This window comes from Diabrotica virgifera, chromosome 10 (genome assembly GCF_917563875.1).
Source record: "Diabrotica virgifera virgifera chromosome 10, PGI_DIABVI_V3a".
Classification (NCBI taxonomy): domain Eukaryota; kingdom Metazoa; phylum Arthropoda; class Insecta; order Coleoptera; family Chrysomelidae; genus Diabrotica; species Diabrotica virgifera.
In genome coordinates, this window is record NC_065452.1 from 40882639 (window position 1) to 40905041 (window position 22403).

General features: G+C 31.4%; 1 protein-coding gene across 2 annotated transcripts in view; it reads right to left on the bottom strand.

Moving 5' to 3' along the window:
* Positions 1-537: 537 nt before the first annotated feature.
* LOC126878685 (uncharacterized) overlaps positions 538-22403 on the bottom strand; it is a 30253-nt gene continuing 8387 nt past the window's right edge. The window contains exons 2-3 of one of the 2 annotated variants that reach the window (XR_007695734.1): positions 20635-21942; positions 538-1660 (exon numbers count right to left, since the gene is read on the bottom strand). Coding sequence is in view for 1 of the 2 variants with exons in the window: in XM_050641545.1 (XP_050497502.1) it covers positions 20717-21643 (927 nt within the window). In the remaining variant the exon portion in view is untranslated. Of the gene's footprint in view, positions 1661-20593; positions 21943-22403 lie in introns of those variants that run through there. The other variant, XM_050641545.1, reaches the window with a different exon arrangement.

The window sequence follows — 22403 nt, forward strand, 5'->3', positions numbered from 1 at the left end:
CGGTAATATTTAATTAATATTCTGTCCTCTTTGCTTAAAAGTGGCATTATGAACTGGCCAATTTACTTATTTAACTATAAATGTCAAACAAATTCCATGGCAACCTAAGCAGTCATGGCTTACCAAGTAAAATTGACATATTTGAGCGTTTGAGAAATTCTTACGACATTTAACAAAAATTATTGCTAATATGAGGCAAAAACGACGGAAAAGATGTAATTTAGTGTTAAGAGGGTTTCGTTCTGGTGAACATATTAGAAAAGTACTCGAATAAGATTTCCCAATTTAAGAAAAAAATGATATTTTACAAATTCGGGATTTTTTTAAATTATATGGCGAAGGCGCATTCTGAACATTATTTAAATTAAAAAATGATATTTTGCGAATCCGGTAATTTTGAAAAATTTTATGTTTACTGAAGTGTTCTGGATAGTTAATCTACCAAAAGAGCATATCAGTTCAATTTTAGCTACGACAGGTTTTATTTGCAATGAGCTCAAATGCACCGTTACATAATTTTTTTTATAAGTCCGACCCTGTACGTTGTTTTTGTTTCCAAATTTGCAATCGTGTTGAGGGCATGTTAGGCTATTAGCCCTGCAAAAAAAATTAAATCGCCCAAAAAACAAAAAAAGTTATTTTCAACTAAAAAATGTACTCCTTTATTTCGGCCCACAGTGTAGATGCCATTATGATTATGTAGTGTTAGTAGGAAATAGTCACAGGGACTTAAAATAGGGCCAAAACTCTTGGACAAAAACGTTTAAAGCTTCGTAGGACAAAAACAAAGTATTTGGAATGTCCATTTAAAGATGCGAGTTACTACAAATAAAATGATATCTTTGGATTGTAAAATGATTATGAAAAGTAATAGATTTAAGTATCTAGGATCAGTATTACAGGTGGAGATGCATACAGTAGAATTAGGGTTGGATGAAGCGGAATGAAGCTAGTGGTGTGTTGCGACAGAAAAATTCCAATGAAGCTGAAGGAAAAAGTCTATAGGTTTGTTCCAACACAACGAGAAACCGTCCATGTAACGATCACAGCCCTGCGCAGTAACCAAAATAACCCATAGAACGCACGATATACAGACACAGAACGCATGGAACATATTATTTTATAGTAACGTGATCGTTACATGGCGCTTCTCGTTGTGTTGGAACAAACCCTATAAAACAGCCATAAGATCAGCTGTTATGTATGGAATGTTGGGTCAAATCTGTTGAATTTTTGAATAAAATACTTACTAACACCTAAATGAAGACAATTCCCACAACTCCAATCTATTAAGACAATTAATTTCTAAAATCATCAACAACCATCCAGAATTTCAAGTCATCAGCGATTGTCTGTTTTTTCGGTTCTCTCCTTGGGAGATTGAATTTGCTCTGCGATTGACTGTGTAGTCTGTTTGTCCTCTACAACTGATTATGAGATCTACATCAGCTGCCTCAGTGTTATTACTTTCGTTCATTGCTTGGGTATCTTCAAGAGATGAATGTAGGTTTCCAGTAATGTCTATTGTTGCCGGCTTTTAAAAAGGAATTACAAATTGCAATGATTCCTTTAGATAGTAGGGTTTCCTTCACTTGCCACCGCTAGTTCAAGTGTCTGCTAAAAACAGTCCGTATATTTCTCCACTTAATCCATTTTTGGCCTAGAATATAATAATAAAACAATTAGTTCCGCTACTTTAATCTTAAATTAATTAAAAATATATTATGTTTTCAGATATTTGGCTGCTCAGCAGGGCCACTTTATCCATTAGACAATATAGACAGTTGCCTAGGGCGGCCCATTATGAGAGGGCGGCAAAAATACTGTACAAAAATATTTGTATATAAAAATTATGGATCTGGCTTCTGTCATTAAAGAGTATGAAGCTCTTTCAAATTACTTTACCGCAAGGAAGCCAAAAAATTGTGCGCACATAAAACATATAGAGAAATAAGAAAGAGAAAAAGAAAAATTCAATTTGACGAGGGAGTCGATGATGAACTAAACTTTTCAGCTAGTGATGAGATGAAAATCCACACATTCTATATTATAAACGACACTGATAAGAGACCTGAATAGACGTCTGGAATCTTATCGACTAATTTATCAACGTTTTCGTGTTATTAACAGATTTGCCAAAATTAAGCAATGAAGAAATTATTAAGGAAGCTGAAAATCTGATACAAAATAAAGACGACCAAGATAGATCATTTATACATGAATGCATTCACGTAAAGGGTCATTTGGATACCACAATAAAATCACCAATTGACATATCTTAATATTTAAAGATGAGTTAGTGCAGTCACTGAAAGTGGATATAAGCTATTACCTCCGATTTCGTTGAACCTCCATCGATTTGCATGAAAATTGGTGATTGGTTAGAGGATATCTTAAGGAACAAAGGTGACATGGTGTCAACTTGCGCTTTTACCCTGGGGGTGGAAAATCATTTTATTAAAAATATCCCCAGAATTCGATAGAGGGACAAATTCTAAGCAAAATTTGTTACATAAAGTTATTAAAATAAATCAAAACCTTTTGAGTTATGATACATCAAAGATTTTAATTTTTCGTGAGAACAATGCATGTTTTTAACCGCTTTTTCATAAATAACTCAAAAACTATAAGATTTTACAAAAAAGTTATTATTACCAAAATTAAAGCTAATAACAATGAAATAAACTCCTTACTGGAAAAACCTTTTAATATTAACTAAAAGTGAATTATAGGTAGTTGAATATATATTTTTTTCGGCGAGTACCCAAATCTAAGTATTCAAGCTTAACTAACGGGAAAATGATGCATTTTATAACGTAACCTTATTAAAAATTTGTCAAAGTACTTAGAAATATCTATCAAATGAGCCCCCGAACAAGTTGATAGCATTAAAATTTATGCACCAAATATTTTTCAAAATTTATCTTTTAAAAATTTTTCCAAAAAATTAAATAACTCCGTTAATTTTTACGACATCAGGTATATCTAAAAACCGTTTGAAAGTTAATTTTAATGGCTATTAAACCACGTTGAATTTAATCTTTTAAACGCCTTACTTTTTTAAAAATAAAAGGTTAAATGGCTCCGGTTACATAGTTCTCGCAGCAAAATTTAAGCTTTAAACGTTTCTAGCTCGGTTATTTTTTACCCTACAGAAATAGTAAAAAGGTAAAAATATTTGATATAAAAAAAAAAACTAAAATTTGGTTAGACATATATCACTTTTTACGTATATTGAGTCGTTTTGGAATTATCAAAAAAAAAAAATGAAAATTACGATAATTTTAAAAATTCTGATTTTTTAAAATTATATCTTCTTTTAAAAATATGCATTTTAAACCTGTCAACATTGTTGAAATCATTACTTATGCTAATACAGGGTGTTTCATTGGGAAACGGAAATACTTTAATTGTGAATAGAGATCACCGAGGCGGTTCTAGGTAAACTAAATTTTTTGCCCTACCGACTTTTATAACCGAATTACAGGGTGTTTTATCGATTTTGCCCATTTCTTTCCTGAGCCATAACTTTAGAACCACCCTGTATATTTTTTTAATATTTGGTACACATGTGTCTCATCCAAAACCCAAACGACCGACATACTAATCACAAGAAAAATCCAGGTCCGGATTAACAAAAAATTATAAAGTAATTGTGACCTTAAAACAACACCCTGTATATTAAAATTCTGAAAATCTGTTTGGATATTTGAAAAGAGCACAAAAAACTAAGTCTAATCGTTCGCTTCAATTTTTCGGCCAGACAATTTTATGACTTTAATTTTGAAATTATATTTAATTTATTAAGAACTCTGACATTAAAAAGCAGGTATTATTTAACTTTTAATTATAAATTAATAAAGCTATTGAATAAATACTCATTTTAAAATTAATCAATACTTATTTACCACATTGGAACGACCCAATTATTAATCACAAGAAAAATCCAGGTCCGGATTAACAAAAAATCATAAAGTAATTGTGATATTAAAACAACACCCTGTATATTGAAATTTTCAAAATTTGTTTGCACATTTAAAACATCCACAAAAATCTGAGTTTATCGGTTTGCTTTAATTTTTTGTGAAGGAAATTTAATGACTTTAATTTTGAAATTAAATATATCGATACTTTTAAGAACAGTGAAATTAAAAGCAGATTTTTAAAGCACTTTTAACAATAAATTATTAAAGTTATTGAATAAGCACCCATTTTAAAAATAATCAATACTTATTTACGACATTCGAACGACCCACTTACAAATCACAACAAAAATCCAGATCCGGATTAACAAAACAATATAAAGTAATTGTAACCTTGAAACAACACCCTCTATATTGAAATTTTCAAAATCTTTGCACATAGGTATGAAAAGAGCACAAAAAACTAAGTTTAATCGTTAGCTTCAATTTTTTGGCCAGACAATTTAATGAATTTAATTTTGAAATTATGTCGAAATTTTTAAGAACTCTGGGAACTCATAATAAAAATTTCGATATAATTTTAACAGTAATATCATTAAATGGTCTGCACAAAAAATTAAAGCGGGACATTAAACTTAGTTTTTCGTGCCCTCTTCAGGTGTGCAAACGTATTTTAAAAATTTCAATATACAGGGTGTTTTTCAAGGTCACAATAACTTTGTATTTTGTTGTTAAAACGGACCTGGAGTTTTCTTGTGATTAGTAATTGAGTCCTTCTAACGCAGTAAATAATAACTGATTATTTTTAAAATTAGTATTTATTCATTAACTTGAATGATTTATTATTAAAAGTGCTTTAAAACCTGCTTGTTAATTTCAGGGTTCTTAAAAATTTGAATATATTTAATTTAAAAATTAAAGTTAAATTTTTGCACAAAAAATCAAAGTGAACCAATAGACTCGGATTTTTGTGGTCTTTTCAAATGTGCAAACAAATTTTGAATATGTCAATATACAGGGTGTTGTTTCAAGGTCACAATTACTTTATGTTTTTTTGTTAATCCGGGCCTGGATTTTTCTTGAGATTAATAATTGGGTCTTTCCAATGTGGTAAATAAGTATTGATTTATTTTAAAATGAATATTTATTTAATAACTTAAATAATTTATAATTAAAAGTTAATAATACCTGCTTTTTAATGCTGAGTTCTTAAAAAAATCAATATACATAACTTCAACAACAAAAGTCAAACAATTATCTGGCCGAAAAATCGAAGCGAACCATTAGACTTAGTTTTTTGTGCCCTTTTCAAATATGCAAACATATTTTCAAAATTTAAATATACAGGGTGTTGTTTTAAGGTCACAATTACTTTACAATTTTTTGTTAATCCGGACCTGGATGTTTCTTGTGATTAGTATGTCGGTCGTTTCGGTTTTAAATGAGACATATGTGTACCAAATATTAAAAAAATATACAGGGTGGTTCTAAAGTTATGGCTTAGGAAAGAAATGAGAAAAATCGATAAAACACCCTGTAACTCGGATATAAAAGTCGGTAGGGCAAAAAATTTAATATACCTAGAACGGCCTCGGTGACCTCTATTCACCATTGAAGTATTTCCGTTTCCCAATGAAACACCCTGTATTAGCATAAGTAATGATTTCAACAATGTTGACAGGTTTAAAATGCATATTTTTAAAAGAAGATATAATTTTAAAAAATAAGAATTTTTAAAATTATCGTAATTTTCATTTTCTTTTGATAATTCCAAAACTACTCAATAGACGTAAAAAGTGATATATGTCTACCCAAATTTTAGTTTTTTTTGTATCAAATATTTTTACCTGTATAAAGAAATTCTTCTAAGAATTATTATAAATTTTAATTTTTGTGAAAATGGCGTATGTTTTATTTTTCACTTTTTCCTAAAAAGTTCTAAAGGGTTCTCTTATTTTCATATTAACTTGCTTAATTGTGATACTATTAACTTCTTTGATAGGTACTTCGAAGTAATTTGACAAGTGCTTAGCAGGTATATTTTAAAAAATGCATCGTTTTCCCGTTATTTAAGCTTGAATACTTAGATTTGAGTACTCATCGAAAAAAATATACATTCAATTACCCATAACTCACTTTGAATTAACATAAGTTTAGTTCTTTAAGTGAGGAGTGTATTCAGCTTTTTATTATCTTCAATTTTGGTAATAATAGCTTTTTTGTAAAAGCTTGTAGTTTTTGAGTTACACGTGGAAAAGAGATTTTTTACGAAAAATAAAATATTTGATCTTTAATTACTCAAAAAGTATTGATTTATATTATTAACTTTATACATATAAAAAATTTTGCTTAGAATTTGTCTCTCTATCGATTTATCGTATTATTTAAAAAAATAATAATTTTCACCCTCGAGACGGGGTGGCGGGTGGCCGTCACCACCACGGTAAAAGCGCAAGTTGGCATCATGTCACCTTTGTTCCTTGAGGTATCCTCTAACTACTCACCAATTTTCATGAAAATCGATGGAGGTTCAACGAAATCGGAGGTGAAAACCTTCAGTAACTGCACTAAGTGGATTGAAAGATATTTTCCCTAATTTTGAAAATGCTTTGCACATTTATTTGTGCACCCCAGTTGCCAACGTGTCTGCTGAAAGGTCATTTCCGAAAATGTCAAGAATTAAAAATAAAATCCCTAAGGAAAAATTTCCTGTAGCTGGCTGTATACCATTGATAACAAAAATTGAAGAAAAATCTTCTGCGTAAAAGGTATAATATTTACTTTTTTTATAAATATACCTTTTACGCAGAAGATTTTTCTTCAATTTTTGTAATTAAAAATAATTTCTCATCAAGTATGACACAAGAACGTCATGTCTGAAGGGCGGCTACTAGAGAATTGCCTAGGGCGTCAATTGACCTAAACGCGGCCCTGCTGCTGAGTACTCGTTTATATCGCTATCATTTTATTTTGCTTGTGGAAATAATACAGTGGGAAGAATTATCCCTACTGAAACTGCTGTTGTAATCTGGAAGTGTTTACATAAACTTATGCCTGTACCGAAAAAAAATTGTTGCAAAGAAATAGCAGACCGATTTCAACAACTTTGGAATCTCCCACATTGTGCGGGAGCTATGGAAGGAAAACATATTCCAATTACCTAAAAGTACCTAATACAGTCCCCGCAATGGTCACCAAAATAACAAACGGGGAAGTAGTGCAAGCACTTCAAAAAATAAGGATTCAAAGATTCAAAATATTATTGACTACGTTTACAAAAAAAATTTGAATTGTAGCAAGTCGATTTGATATATAAAATATATAAGATATAATAAACTGATGTTGCATAATCGAGTACAAATATAAAAATAAATAAGCAAAATTATTGGCTAATACTCGTAAAGTGAATTTAGTTGGAAATATATAAAACGATGAAGGGTCATCATTCCATACATTTCTGTGCTACTATATACACCGGTGTTTCGGCCTATTTGGGCTTCGTCAGTATAGTGTAGCAAGTTAAAAAAGTTGTTTGTTAACTTGTAAAAGGATTACTACAGGAGCAAGGTTACCATTTTTGGTCAGATTGTTAGAAGACCCGCAGTCGCAAGGCTACAACTAACATTGCCAAGGAGGTAAGGCTACCTGAGGTTTTTATGGCTTTTCATTTCCTCAGGTAGCCTTACCTCCTTGGCAATGTTAGTTGTAGCCTTGCGACTGCGGGTCTTCTAACAATCTGACCAAAAATGGTAACCTTGCTCCTGTAGTAATCCTTTTACAAGTTAACAAACAACTTTTTTAACTTGCTACACTATACTGACAAAGCCCAAATAGGCCGAAACACCGGTGTATATAGTTGCACAGAAATGTATGGAATGATGACCCTTCATCATTTTATATATTTCCAACTAAATTCACATTCACTTTACGAGTATTAGCCAATGATTTTGCTTATTTATTAAGATATAATATATAAGATAATGTGTATATAGAAATAACATATATAGAAAAATAAATACATTCACGCACATTCACAAAATGAGACATCGGAAAACATACTGGTGAGTAATATTCATGTCCATGATACTGCTTTAAAATAATCAAAATATTCACTAACAGAGTAAAAAGCAAATCTCAGAAGATATTTTTTCAGAATGACTTTAAATTTATTGATTGTAAGGTTTTTAAAATCCTTAGGTAGGACATTATATATGTTAAAGTCAATAGAGTTTTTTTGTGATTTACTCAAACGATATTTGACTGTTCTGATATTGTTGGCACCTCTTGTGCTGTAATTATGCAAATCAGACTGTTTAATTAAAGTATCTGCAGTTTTGTGTGCTTCCACGAGAACATTGTATAGCCATAGTGTTGGCAAGGGCATTATTTTATATTTAATAAATAATGGTTAATAATGGAAAAGAGAAAAGTAAATTGTTCTTAAGGTATCAATATTTGTAACAAGTTTTAGTTGTCTAAGTAAAAATAAAGTATGTACTTGAAGGTTTACCTTTGAGATGGTCAATATGGTTATACCAAGTCAGTGTGTTGTCAATATTGTCATGCCCAACAATTTTACAGTATTTTTTTCCACACGAGCATCGAAAGGATTAGATGAAATGAATAAATTTTGAGTTTTGTTGTCATTTAGTCAAGTTTATTTGCTGCGAATCGTGATCGAGCATTTGAATTTACATTCGTAAAGTGGTTTCTAAGAGAGAACGATTTCTGTCAGAAAAAATAAAAGTAGTGTCGTCTGCAAATAATACTGTTTTACATGGAGCTATAAAATTGGGCAAGTCATTAATATATATAATAAATAATAGAGGGCCCAAAACAGAACCTTGTGGAACTCCATACTTAACATGCATAATATAGAAACATGCATACATAAAGAAAGATAAAGCAGTTGGACCAGATGCTATTTAACAGAATGAAAGTTTATTTAATAGAATTATGTAAGTGGGACAAATGCCAGATGAATGGAGAAGCAATATATTAGTACCTATTTACAAAATCAAGGAAAACTCTCAACAATTAACAAACTATAGGGTCATAAAGCTACTTAGTCACATTATGAAAATATGGGAGAGAGTAATTGACAGACAGATATGTGAAGAAATCAAAATATATGATAATCAATTTGTCACAATTTGACATATATGGGGGAGTAACAACTAGTGTTAGGACAGGTGTGAGACAGACTGAAAAAATTCATGTGAAAATAGTATTACATCAAGGCTCGGAGCTTAGTCTCATTAATTTTCGATTAGATAATAGCGAAACTACAGGGTAACATTCCCTAACATAATGTTTGAATGTCCTGGACATTCAACGAACATTCGGTGAACATCTAATTAAATTATTGGTGGAATGTTACCACAAGACATTCTATGAGCATACTACCAATGTCCTACATTTTAAGAGAGGCAATTTACTATTCAATTTGCGTTCATTTTCAAATTTGCCGCGCGTGTATCTATGTAGGGTCGCGTGGTCATCACATTTCCATTTCATGATAGATAACCTAAAAATGTCTGCATAGCATAGATAAAGAAAAGGAAAATGCCATGAAAATGCATAGAGGCAAATGCAATGGAAAACGCATAGATAAAGAATATTGGGAAAATGGAAATTAGTGGCTTTTTTTGCTGTTCTGTCTGTTAGTTTTGTTCTGGCTGGATCTCTATTGTTTCAACAATTATGTAAGTATTATAAAATCCGTTTCCAATTTTCTTTATTCTTTATCAAACGAAATATTTATGCATATTATTACCTGTAAATAGTACCTATTTCTTTTGATTTTTAATTGTAAAGAATAGAAAAATTACCATGCATTTTTTTTAGAATCCGCGGAAAGTGTATTGGCTAGTTGGAAGAAACTCCACATTGTCGATTATTACTTTATAAATAAATATTAATAAGACCTGTATGGACTTTGGATGCCCACTATGGGGGTGTACTAGACCAAGTAATATAAAAATTATACAAAGATTCCAGAACAAAATACTGAGAAATATTGTAGATGCTCCTTGGTCTGTGACAAACAGTGATCTACATAAGGACCTAGGAATGGAATCTGGATATAATCATCAAGAAGATGGCAGGAAGTCACGAGCAACAACTTCATAAGTACGAGAATATTGAGGAAATCCAGCTCCTCGATACTACTGGGCAAACTAGAAGATTGAAGAAGACAAAGCCTTTTGAACTATGTAGTTTGAGTGATAGGTGATAGTGAAAAGCAGAGCATAGTGCTTGTGTGCCTGTGTATGTTAGAATAGTTCACGATCTTGTTAGATTAGATAAGAGACGCTATGGGGTAAGCTCTTCATTTTAAGGAACAGTAGTAATTTAGGTTAAATTAAAATTGCTCATTGGTCAGTTATGACCAGATTGTAATTGTAATGTACAATTCAATACAATGAATCATCATCGTAGTGATGATTATGGAAAAAATATATGACAACATTTTGTGCAATAAAAATGTTTATATTTATCAAGGATATATTATTTGGTATGGCCACATATAATTCTGGTATATCGTCGGTGATGTGACAATACCTCCTATCTGCTTTTTCATGAATTTTGTATGTGACGAAAAACCATTTTTAGGATCATCTCCTGTTTTTACATGTAAATTTTGACATGTTTTGTAGTAGATAGTTGAATTTACTACAAAACATGTCAAAAAATATGATATGAAAACAGGAGGTGACTAAAAAAAGTTTTTAGTCTCTCTTACAAAACTCATGAAAAAACAAATCGGAGGTATTATGTCACATCAGCAACTATATCCAGGGAATGTCTAAAAAATATTCTGTGAATGTCCAAAGAACATTCGTAGACATTCATGGAATGTTCCAACAAGACATTCAAGGAATATTTAAAATGCTGACACAGGACTTTCCTGGGATACTTAGGGGACATTCTTGTGCTTTTGAGGACATTCCAGGAATGTTTTCAATGTCCTGTGTGTACATTCTAGGAACATACATGGAATGTTTGGTGTTATTAGGGTTACCTGATGTTTAATATATGTTCATGATGTAGTGTTAGTAGGAAATAGTGAAAGGGACTTGGAACAATATCTGGAACAATAGAGATAGATAGGCTCTTTAGTAAAAAGAGCAAAAGCTCTCGAGGAAAAAGGCTTAAAACTTCATATAGTCCGTATTTATTCTCATTAGTTTTGGACCAGATAACAGCGAAACTACCGGGTAACATTCCATGGTGCTTAATGTATGCTGATGATGTCGTGTTAGTAGGAAATAGTGAAAGAGACTTGGAACAAAAACTGGAACAGTGGAGACAAGCTCTGGAGGAAAAAGGTTTAAAACTTAGCAGGACAAAAACAGAGTATTTGGAATGTTCATTTAAAGATGTGAGTTACTACAAATGAAATATCTTTGGATTGTGAAATGATTGTGAAAAGTAATACAGTAAAACCTCCGTTAACCAAACCTTTTTAACCGAAACATCGTTTAACCAAAATGGCTGACAGGTTTAATAATTTCGTCAATAAAAACTCAATTTAAAAAAGCAATAAAATTAAGGAAAACAAACACGATTTTTTAAGCAAATCTTCTATTTTCTTTTGACAACAATGTTTTTCAGCTATATCTCTCCAATACCATGTAATTTGATACAAGAAGAATAGAAAAAACAATGTTATTTTTAACCGAACTTCTTGTTATCCGAAACGACCTTCCCCCAATTATTTCGGTTAATGGAGGTTTTAGTGTAGTTTTAAATATCTAGGATCAATATTTCAGAGTAACACAGGTGGAGATGCATGCAGTAGAATTACGGTTGGATGAAGTGGAAGGAAACCAGTGGGTGTGTGGTGACAGAAAATTTCCAATGAAGCTGAAGGAAACTATAAAATAGCCATAAGACCAGCTGTGATATATGGAATTGAATGTTTTGCCAATTATGTCCACCTTTTGAGTAAAACTGATATAACAACACTTACTAACACTTAAATGAAGACAATTCCTACAACTCCAATGTTTAAACTATCAAGATCAGCTTGTAAAGGCAAATCATTATAAATAAATAAATAATTTATTCACCTTTTGTGTCATACATGTATGAAGGTAAGTCAATATAGAATTACATAATAAATATTACATAATAAAGTATAAAAATTACACAAATCACTTGCACACTTAAAATACAAAAAAAAACAGAAATAATACAATACTCTCATATGCGCGACTACCCAGCTGTCTCTTGGATAAATTCTTCCAAGGAGTAAAATGCATTATTCAACAAAAACTCTTTCAGCTCTTTTTGGAATTTTCTTAAGTTATTTTGATTTTTTAAACTTAACGGTAGTCTATTATAAGAGAAGGGCCAGTATAGTGAGGAGATTTTTTAAAACCGGCATGGTTACATTTCATCAAACAAATTTTGTCACAGTTCCTCGTAAAATGTGAATGAACATCGCTATTTTTCTTAAACAGTTCAACCTTCTGGAAAATAAAAGTTAACAGTTTATATACAGGGTGAGCCACGCTCAACGGGACAGAGCCTACCGGGGAAACGGCTAAAGATATTAAAAATTCCTTCCGTAGGAATACGTAGGTCAGTACCGGCTACAAATTAAAATTTGTGAAATATATACAGGGTGTCCCAATTTAGCGTAATGATATAAAGTTATATATTTTTAAATGGAACAACCTATATTTCACTTTAATTTTGAATTCTACTGAACAAAATAATGTTATTTTATTCAACATTCCCTATACCTATTCTTGACCGATTTCGATTTATTTGGGTTTTTCTGAAATGTACTATTCGCGAAATTAATTAATTACACATTATCGCATGAATTTTAATTAACGTCTTTTTGTCACTTAATTGTCAACTGTCCATGCTTTACATCAGAATATTTACCATTTGAAACTAATCTACAGAGTGTTCGCCATCTGAAGTGTCAATGCTGTACAATATTTTGTATAATTACTTTCTTAACTTAAATGGGACACCCTGTATTTTACTTTAATGTTGAATTCTAATCAAAAAATAATATTACTTTATTAAGCAATCCCTATACCTATCTTCGATAATTTTCGATTTATTTGCGTTTTTCTGAAAATGCACTATTCATGAAATTAATTAATTACACTTTATTACATAAAGTTAAACAAAACACGCTGGAAATAATTAATTTACATTAAATGTTTAAAATGGTGTCCATTTTCTTCAATGCATAACCTCACTCTGTGTTCAAAATTTTGTTTTACTTTTCTTAACATTTCTGGAGTAACTGTTGCAAACGCATTACGAATACGCGTTTTCATGTCTTCCGCGGTTGTAGGTGGAGTTTGATAAACCAAACTTTTAATATATCCCAAAAAAAGTCCACTGATGTTAACCCAGGTGATCTAGGAGGCCAATTGACAGCCCCACCCCTACCTTCCACTTTCCGGGAAATTTTCTGTCTAAATAATCTCTAACATTACGCGTGTAATGTGCTGGAGCACCGTCTAGCTGCAGAAACATTGTTCTTCTAATATTTAAATTGATATTTTGCAAAAGTATCCAAATGTCTCTTCGTAGAAATCTTAACTTTTGTCCATTTAAATGGCCATTAAAAAAATACGGTCCTATCACATGTTCTCCTATTATTCCACCATATACATTAAGGGACCATCGGTTTTGTCGATCAATACATCTATATTCATGTTGATTTTCCGTATTATAATAGTGAAAGTTATGTCGATTCACGAGTCCATTATTATGGAAAGTGGACTCATCAGTGAACAAAATTTTATCAAAAAAATGTTGATCTGCTCCCTTTTGTCCAGAAACTATAAACAAAACTCTAAAAATCTAACCTACGTTCAAAATCAGTTCCATACAAATGCTGATGCATTTGAATATAATATGGTATGGGTGATATTTATATTTTTTAAGAATTCTGCGTATACTAGTTTGGCTTACTTCAATCTCCCTGGCCATCGTCCTTGTACTTGTATTTGGATTTTCAATAACTGATTGAATAACTTCTAATTCGGTATTTTCATCTTCAGTTATGGTATTTATCAATTTTCGTTTAGTATAAACAACACTGCCAGTTTCACGAAACCTTGTTAAGACTCTTTCAAATACTTCTTTACGAGGATGACGTTTTAAGGGAAATCTCTCAGCATAGACTCTTGATGCTAACAAACTGTTTTGATCACATTGACCCAGTATTAAAATCATATTTACTCGGTCTTCAATTGAATAATCTGATATTTCTATTAATAGGGCTTTTCATCGATTGTCATTTGTTTCGAGCTTCTGTCATGTGTCACATAATATTAATATATCTACGTCATATGTCTTTGGTTTGTATTATTGTATATAACAATAACGTATGTCGTAGATATATTAATATTATGTGACACATGACAAAAGCTCGAAAAAAATGACTGTGAATGAAAAGCCCTATTGACAGCAATACAGTTAATAGTTGTGACTATTAGTTTGACAGCTAGGTACCTTTTGTTTTTTCATGGCATTCTTTATAATGTATAATGAGCTATGTAATTAACGACATTTAATGTTCCAGGTAACATAATGCAAATAGATCTGAAGATACTAGATATCAATATAAAATTTTATAATAGTTTGATTATAATAATTGTTACAGCATTCAAATATAGGGTATTTTGTTAGAACTTTATGTAATAAAGTATAATTAATTAATTTCAAGAATAGTGCATTTTCAAAAACATTCAAATAAATCGAAAATTATCAAAGATAGGTATAGGGATTGTTTAATAAAGTAATATTATTTTTTTGATTAGAATTCAAAATTAAAGTAAAATACAGGGTGTTCCATTTAAGTTAAGAAAGTAATTATACAAAATATTGTACAGCATTGACACTTCAGATTGCGAACACTCTGTAGATTAGTTTCAAATGGTAACTATTCTGATGTAAAGCATGGACAGTTGACAATTAACTGACAAAAAGGCGTTAATTAAAATTCATGCGATAATGTGTAATTAAATAATTTCACGAATAGTACATTTTCAGAAAAACTCAAATAAATCGAAATCTGTCAAAAATAGGTATAGGGAATGTTGAATAAAATAACATTATTTTGTTCAGTACAATTCAAAATTAAAGTGAAATATAGGTTGTTCCATTTAAAAATGTATAACTTTATATCATTACGCTAAGTTGGGACACCCTGTATATATTTCACAAATTTTAATTTGTAGCCAGTACTGACCTACGTATTCCTACGGAAGGAATTTTTAATATTTTTAGCAGTTTCCCCGGTAGGCTCCGTCCCGTTGAGCGTGGCTCACCCTGTATATACACGGAAGGTACCGTTAGAATTCTTTTCTTTCTGAAAACTTCCCGACAACTGTCACGGTAATTTATGTCAAAAATTCGTCTGATAATACGCTTCTGTAAGAGAAAGATGAGCAGACTTTCGGAAGCTCGGCCCCAAATAATGATGTTCTGCGCGATACGGGAATATACCTGCACATAGTAAAAAGAGATCAATGTACTTGATGGCATATCATTTTTTAATGCCGCTATCGCAAAATACGTCTTATTAAGCTGCTTACATAAATGATCTATGTGTTTATCGAAACTTAAATTAGCGTCTATAACTGTGCCTAAAAATGTTGTATATGTTGCTGTGTTGACTACCACATCTCTGTTACTGATTTTAAGTTCAAAAACGGGTTGGGTCGTTCTTCTCTCACCGTATGAAAAGTTTACAATCTTGGTTTTTTCCAAATTTACAACCAATCCATTTCTATCACACCACTCCTTGAATCGCCCTGTTAAATATTTTACTTTTATAACTACTTGCTCCAAAGTTTCTGCGGAAACTATCACGCAGGTGTCATCGGCATACATAAATAGGTCTTTTTGTTCTCTAAAATACTCTGGTAAGTCATTAACATATAAAAGAAAAAGTAGTGGACCTAATATTCCTCCTTGAGGAGTTCCTAGGCTATTGTGAAAGATATCAGAAGATATATTGTTTATCGCAACGTAAAACGGACGATTACAAACATATGAGAGTATCCAAGAATTCATTGGATTTCTGATACCAACTGCCTCAAGTTTTTCACGGAAAAACTCCGGTTTTGAGCAGTCAAATGCACGCGATAAATCAAAGAACAAACCATATGTAAATAAATTTTTGTCAATTTTATCATGGATAGATTGTACAAACTCGATAGTGGCGGTCTCACAAGAATGCCCCGACCGAAACCATGCTGTTTACTCGTAGTAATATTTTCATTATTTAAATAAGACATAATTTGGTTATACATAAACAGCCTTTTCAAATATTTTTGCAAGACACTTAAAAGTGTTATTCCTCTGTAGTTGGACAGGAGATTTTTTTCTCCTCTTTTGTAAACTGGAACTACCTTGGCCCTCTTTAGTATATTTGGAAATGTTCCTGTGGATACAGAGTAGTTTATTAATTCAGTTAGAACGGGGACAATCTTATCAGAACATTCTTTCAACAAGAACAGTGGTACATCATCAAACCCTGTAGATCTCTTATTTTTGATAGTACATAATAAACTATTTTTAATGGGAAATAAGCCACAATTTTACCAAAAAAATGATTTTATTAACGTTTCGAAGCCCAAATCGGGTTTCGTTGTCAAAATACAAAATACTACTAAAATAAATAAAATTGTTGTTGCTAAGTAAAAAAAAATTCTTCTAATAATTTATTTAATCTGACTCATTTATATTGGCAATTCAATTATCGCCAATATTTATGAGTTGCGTTCCTGGGACGACTTTACTAAAAGATAGTTCATTCGATTACATGAAATCAATCCCAACTCAAGAATATCCGTCACAAAAAAATCATAGCATGTGATCTGTCTTTAAAAAGACAACCAAATGCAACGATGACAGTAAAATTCTCGCGTTAGAGATTCCATAGTACATCACGAGGGAAAACCAGGAAAAAACCTCGTGATACTATCCCGACATCGTAAGTATTTGGTCTTACATTTAATTTACTTTCAAAAAACTAATACCAAATTTTGACTTTAATATGTTTAAATTATAAATAATATTAATACTATATAGATATACAATAAGTAATACTAAAATATAAAATTTGTACTAACTCGATATGTTTATATATCTATATAGTATTAATATTATTTATAATTTAAACATATTAAAGTCAGAATTTGGTATTAGTTTTTTGAAAGTAAATTAAATGTAAGACCAAATACTTACGATGTCGGGATAGTATCACGAGGTTTTTTCCTGGTTTTCCCTCGTGATTTACTATGGAATCTCTAACGCGAGAATTTTACTGTCATCGTTGCATTTGGTTGTCTTTTTAAAGACAGATCACATGCTATGATTTTTTTGTGACTGATATTCTTGAGTTGGGATTGATTTCATGTAATCGAATGAACTATCTTTTAGTAAAGTCGTCCCAGGAACGCAACTCATAAATATTGGCGATAATTGAATTGCCAATATAAATGAGTCAGATTAAATAAATTATTAGAAGAATTTTTTTTTACTTAGCAACAACATTTTTATTTATTTTAGTAGTATTTTGTATTTTGACAACGAAACCCGATTTGGGCTTCGAAACGTTAATAAAATCATATTTTTGGTAAAATTGTGGCTTATTTCCCATTAAAAATAGTTTATTATAAAAATGCCACAAGGAAATAGCTTCAGAACAACATTGAAAGTACATATTTATAATTTCCAATATATCAATTTCAATTACTGGCCTATAAAAGAATGAGCCAACAGGCGTGTTTTTGCTAATCGTACATGTATTGCTGTTATTTGGTACAATAATTGATAACACCGAGCCAGTGAAAAAGTCTGCAAAGCCATTACTAGCATCTTTTTTGTTTTCATATTGCCAACCTTTATTTTCAAGTTTTTCTGGAATGACGTGGTTTTTGTTTTTTCCTAATTTTGTGTTGACAAATTTCTAAATTGTTTTCGTTTTATTTTGAGAGTTGTTTATTAAGTTGGACAAATGAGTTTGTTTTTCAAGTATAATTTTATTATCTATATTATTCTTTTTAATTATATACTCTTCGTTACTTATTAACCTTTAACTACACGCGCTGGCGTACTTTGTACGCCAGATATAAGAATTCTACTGGAAATATATTTAAAAATTTAATTTTTGACCTTGTTTATCTCTCTAACCTATCACTGGAATGTGCTTTACAATTTGGTTTTAGTTTCGTTATAATCGGCGTTCTGGAAAGATCGTAATTTACATTTTATTATTTGTTGTTTCCAATGGTGGACAATTTACCCCAGAATTATATTATTATAAGTCGTAATATAAGTACATTTTTAATTGTTTTTTAGTCATTATGGCACAAAATATATTTATCTTTATAAACAATACTTTTTCTCCCGTAAAAAATCACATTTAAAAAAATTTTTTATTAGTAATTTTATTTACCATGGAATCCAGTTATTCCATGATTCCTGTTATAAATCCCAATTGGCTTACTGAAAAGGAACTCCAAGTATTCACTGATGCCGAATAAGGTTTATAACAAACAACTAAGTGTATTTTTTCAAAAAAAAATTAATCAAATCCGCTGTTTTTAAGTGTATTTTCTTGTGGCGTACAAAGTACGCCACGCGTGTAGTTATGTTATAACTTGATGCGCAGGTAGTTAAAGGTTAAATTTGTATTCTTACGTAGCCAATTCTCATGTTTCAGGTTATCTATTTCTTGTTTTTGTTCGGGTGAAATATTCGTTTTAAATAGATGATTTGCTAGATTATTTCTTTTTACTTTTTTTAATGGAAATGAAGCATTGAATGTATACATAAGATCATCCCAAAAAACTTCAAATTTGTTGTCAACAGCAATGCAATTACCTAGTCCAATTTTTCCTAATAGAAACTTAAATTCTGCAATAGACAGCTGGTTGAAAACTCTATGTGTTATTACCTCACTCCGCAGTGGTGGTGCTGTGGGTACCTGATCCCATTTCAACATCTGTGCAGAGTGATCAGATATAGCTGGGTCAAACACCGTAATATTCAGCGATTTAAAATCCATATTTGTAATTAAATGGTCAACGGATGATTTGGTTAAGATATTACCGTATTTGGCGACACGGGTAGACACGGATATATGAGATTTTAGTTAAAAACATTCCAACAGATCAGCAAAACATTTCACCTGAATTGAATCTATAAAACCATCTATGTTTAAATCTCCACAAATGACCACCTGTGCATAGTTTTGAATTATGTTATTTAAAATTTCATGTAGTAATTTCATTATATATAGTTAAAATGCAACAGTTGCCATTTAAGGAGATTCCAGTACATTTAAAATTTAGTTCCACATTAAACTGTGCTAAATAGTCAATTTCTTTACATACATTGAATCTATTATTTTTTATATACAGGGTGTAACAAAAATACAGGTCATAAATTAAATCACATATTCTGGGAACAAAAATAGTTCGAATGAACCTAACTTACTTTAGTACTAATATGCACATAAAAAAAATTACAGCCCTTTGAAGTTACAAAATGAAAATCGATTTTTTCAAATATATCGAAAACTATTAGAGATTTTTTAACGAAAATGGACATGTGTCAATCTTATGGCAGGAACATCTTAAAGAAAAATTATAGTGAAATTTGTGCACCCCATAAAAATTTTATGGGGGTTTTGTTCCCTTAAACCCCCCCCCCCAAACTTTTGTGTACGTTCCAATTAAATTATTATTGTGGTACCATTAGTTACATTCAATATTTTTAAAACTTTTTTGGCTCTTAGTATTTTTTCGATAAGGCAGTTTTTATCGAGTTGCGGCTTCTTTTTCAATATGTTTACATAAAAATTTTATGGGGGTTTTGTTCCTTTAAACCCCCCAAATGTTTGTGTACTTTCCAATTAAACTATTACTGAGATACCATTAGTTAAACACAGTGTTTTTAAAACTTTTTTGCCTCTTTGTATTTTTACGATAAGGCACCTTTTATCGAGATGTGGCTTCTTTTTTAATATGGTTCAAAATATACCTAAAAATGTAAATCGTAAATAAATTTTCATATTATTACTAAGTCTCCATAATCGTACTTAACCATATACAAATATGTGGTGGATTTGACAAATATTCAAAATATCTCGATAAAAACTCGACTTTTCGAAAAAGTACTCAGCCAAAAAAGTTTTTAAAACATCGTGTTTAACTAATGGTACTACAATAATAATTAAATTGGAACGTACACAAAAGTTTGGGGGGTTTAAAGGAACAAAACCCCCATAAAACTTTTATGGGGTGTCCAAAATTCACTATAATTTTTTCTTAAGATACTACTGCCATAAGAATCTCACATGTCCATTTTCAATAAAATATCTCAAATAGTTTTCGATATATTGGAAAAAATCGATTTTTATTTTATAACTTCAAAGGGCTGTAACTATTTTTATGTGCACATTTGTACTAAGGTAAGTTAGGTTCAATCGAACTATTTTTGGTCCCAGAATATGTGATTAAATTTATGACCTGTATTTTTGTTACACCCTGTATATTGCCACACCTCCATGGATGTGACAACTCCTCGAGTAACTAGTAATTAAAACATAATTATACAATCCAAGTGTAAGAAGTTTATCAGAGGATGCCCAATGTTCAGTAATACACAATATATCTGGTTGATACATGTCATTGAAAATATCAAGTAAATTTACCTTATTATTTAAGCTTTGTACATTTAGGTGACACAAAACATTAAATGGCACACAGCTACTGAGAATGTCAATTTCACTTATGTTATCTTCTTGTAGTAGATCCGCTGTCCTTAGGAGATTTTTGGAAGGTACGTTTTCTACGAAAAAAATATTCACTTACTTCTATGCCGCTAGGCCATGTGTGCGGCTTGAAGAGAGTATCTCTAAGCTCCGCATCAGCTGAGATTCTGAACGAATTGGAGCCTTTTATCTTGTTTTTGTACAATGTACATGAGAACTCGTGCCCAGGGAACTTAGATTGTAGGTAATTTTCCATTTTTTCTGTAGTGTAAGATGTTTTATACTTGGTAGCGTACACCCACACCTTGTCTTTTGATGCTATGTCCACGTTGTCGCTATTGTTGCCAACAATTTTTCCATCTGATCGAGTTTGGCTAACATTTTGACCTAATGTCTGGATATCATTCATTTTTATATTTTGCTGTACTTGCATTAATGCACTTGAGACCTGATGGTGTGTAACTTGCCTATTTTGGCGTATCTCTGGCTTGCTGTTGATTTTTCTGCCATTTCCCGTAGCGACATATTCCGGAGAAGGTACGGCAACGCTGCTCCCTGTATTGGTATTTGATTCGTGTTTAACCTCTAAATTTGCAGGATTTTGTAAAAGGTTAATAATTAAATCTTTGTTGCTAATAGTTCTTTCCAGTTCTTTAATTAGGCGTGTGGAGGCCTCTACTTGAATATTTGCGATTTTCAGCTCGTATTTTAATGTTATTTCACTTACCGGTTCAGCATTGTCAGCTATGAAATTATCAAGGATTTCATCAGTTGCATCAAGGGACCCTATTTTTTCACTTTCCACATATTGTATCACTTTAATACTTGTTTTTAAGTCCGTAGGCACTTTTTTTCCTATTATTATTCTAATTAAATCACTTTTATTTAGTTTATTTAACTCTTTCTTGACTTCTTCCATTGCATCCATGTTGCCAATTTCTAAAATCATCAACAACCATCCTGACGTTCAAGTCATATCAGCGAACTTTAAAGACGGAGTAGTTAACTAATTTTTTTCAGTTCTTCATCAGCTGCCTCAACGTTGTTACTTTCGTTCATTGGTTGGGTATCTTCAGGAGATGAATGTAGATTTCCAGTAATATCTGTTGTTGTGCTTTAAAACGAATTACAAATTGCAATAATTCATTTAGATAGTCAACCAAGGCCCAACCTCCTGAGGCCCCTAGGCCCAACCTTCAACTGCCTGCTGAAAACCACCATATATTTCTCCACTTATCCATTTTTGACCTAAAATATAACAATAAAATAATTAGTTCTTTACTTTAATTTTAAATTAATAAAAAATATATTATCTATCTATCTATTGCCCTTCATTTGTCCAAAGTTGAACTTAGACTTTTCCCTTATTTTTCCACTCTTCTCGGTTCAGTGCTAATCCTGTCCATCTGGTCCCTGCATATCTTTTTAGGTCATCCGACCATCTCATCTGTGGTCTGCCCCTTTCACTTTTGTAGTCACAAGGTCTCCAGTGAGTTATCGCTTCATTCCATCTTCCTTCTCTTTGTCTGCTGTTGAGTCCTGCAAATTTCCATTTGAGAGTAGCTGCATGTTTGTTTACCTCTTTCACTTTGGTTTTATTTCTGACAGTGGCAGCTGGTCAGGGTCGGCAGTGTCGATCCACACATTTATGGACACATTATAGATTTTTTTAAATATTTAATTTAATCAGAGTTGATATTCGTTTCTGT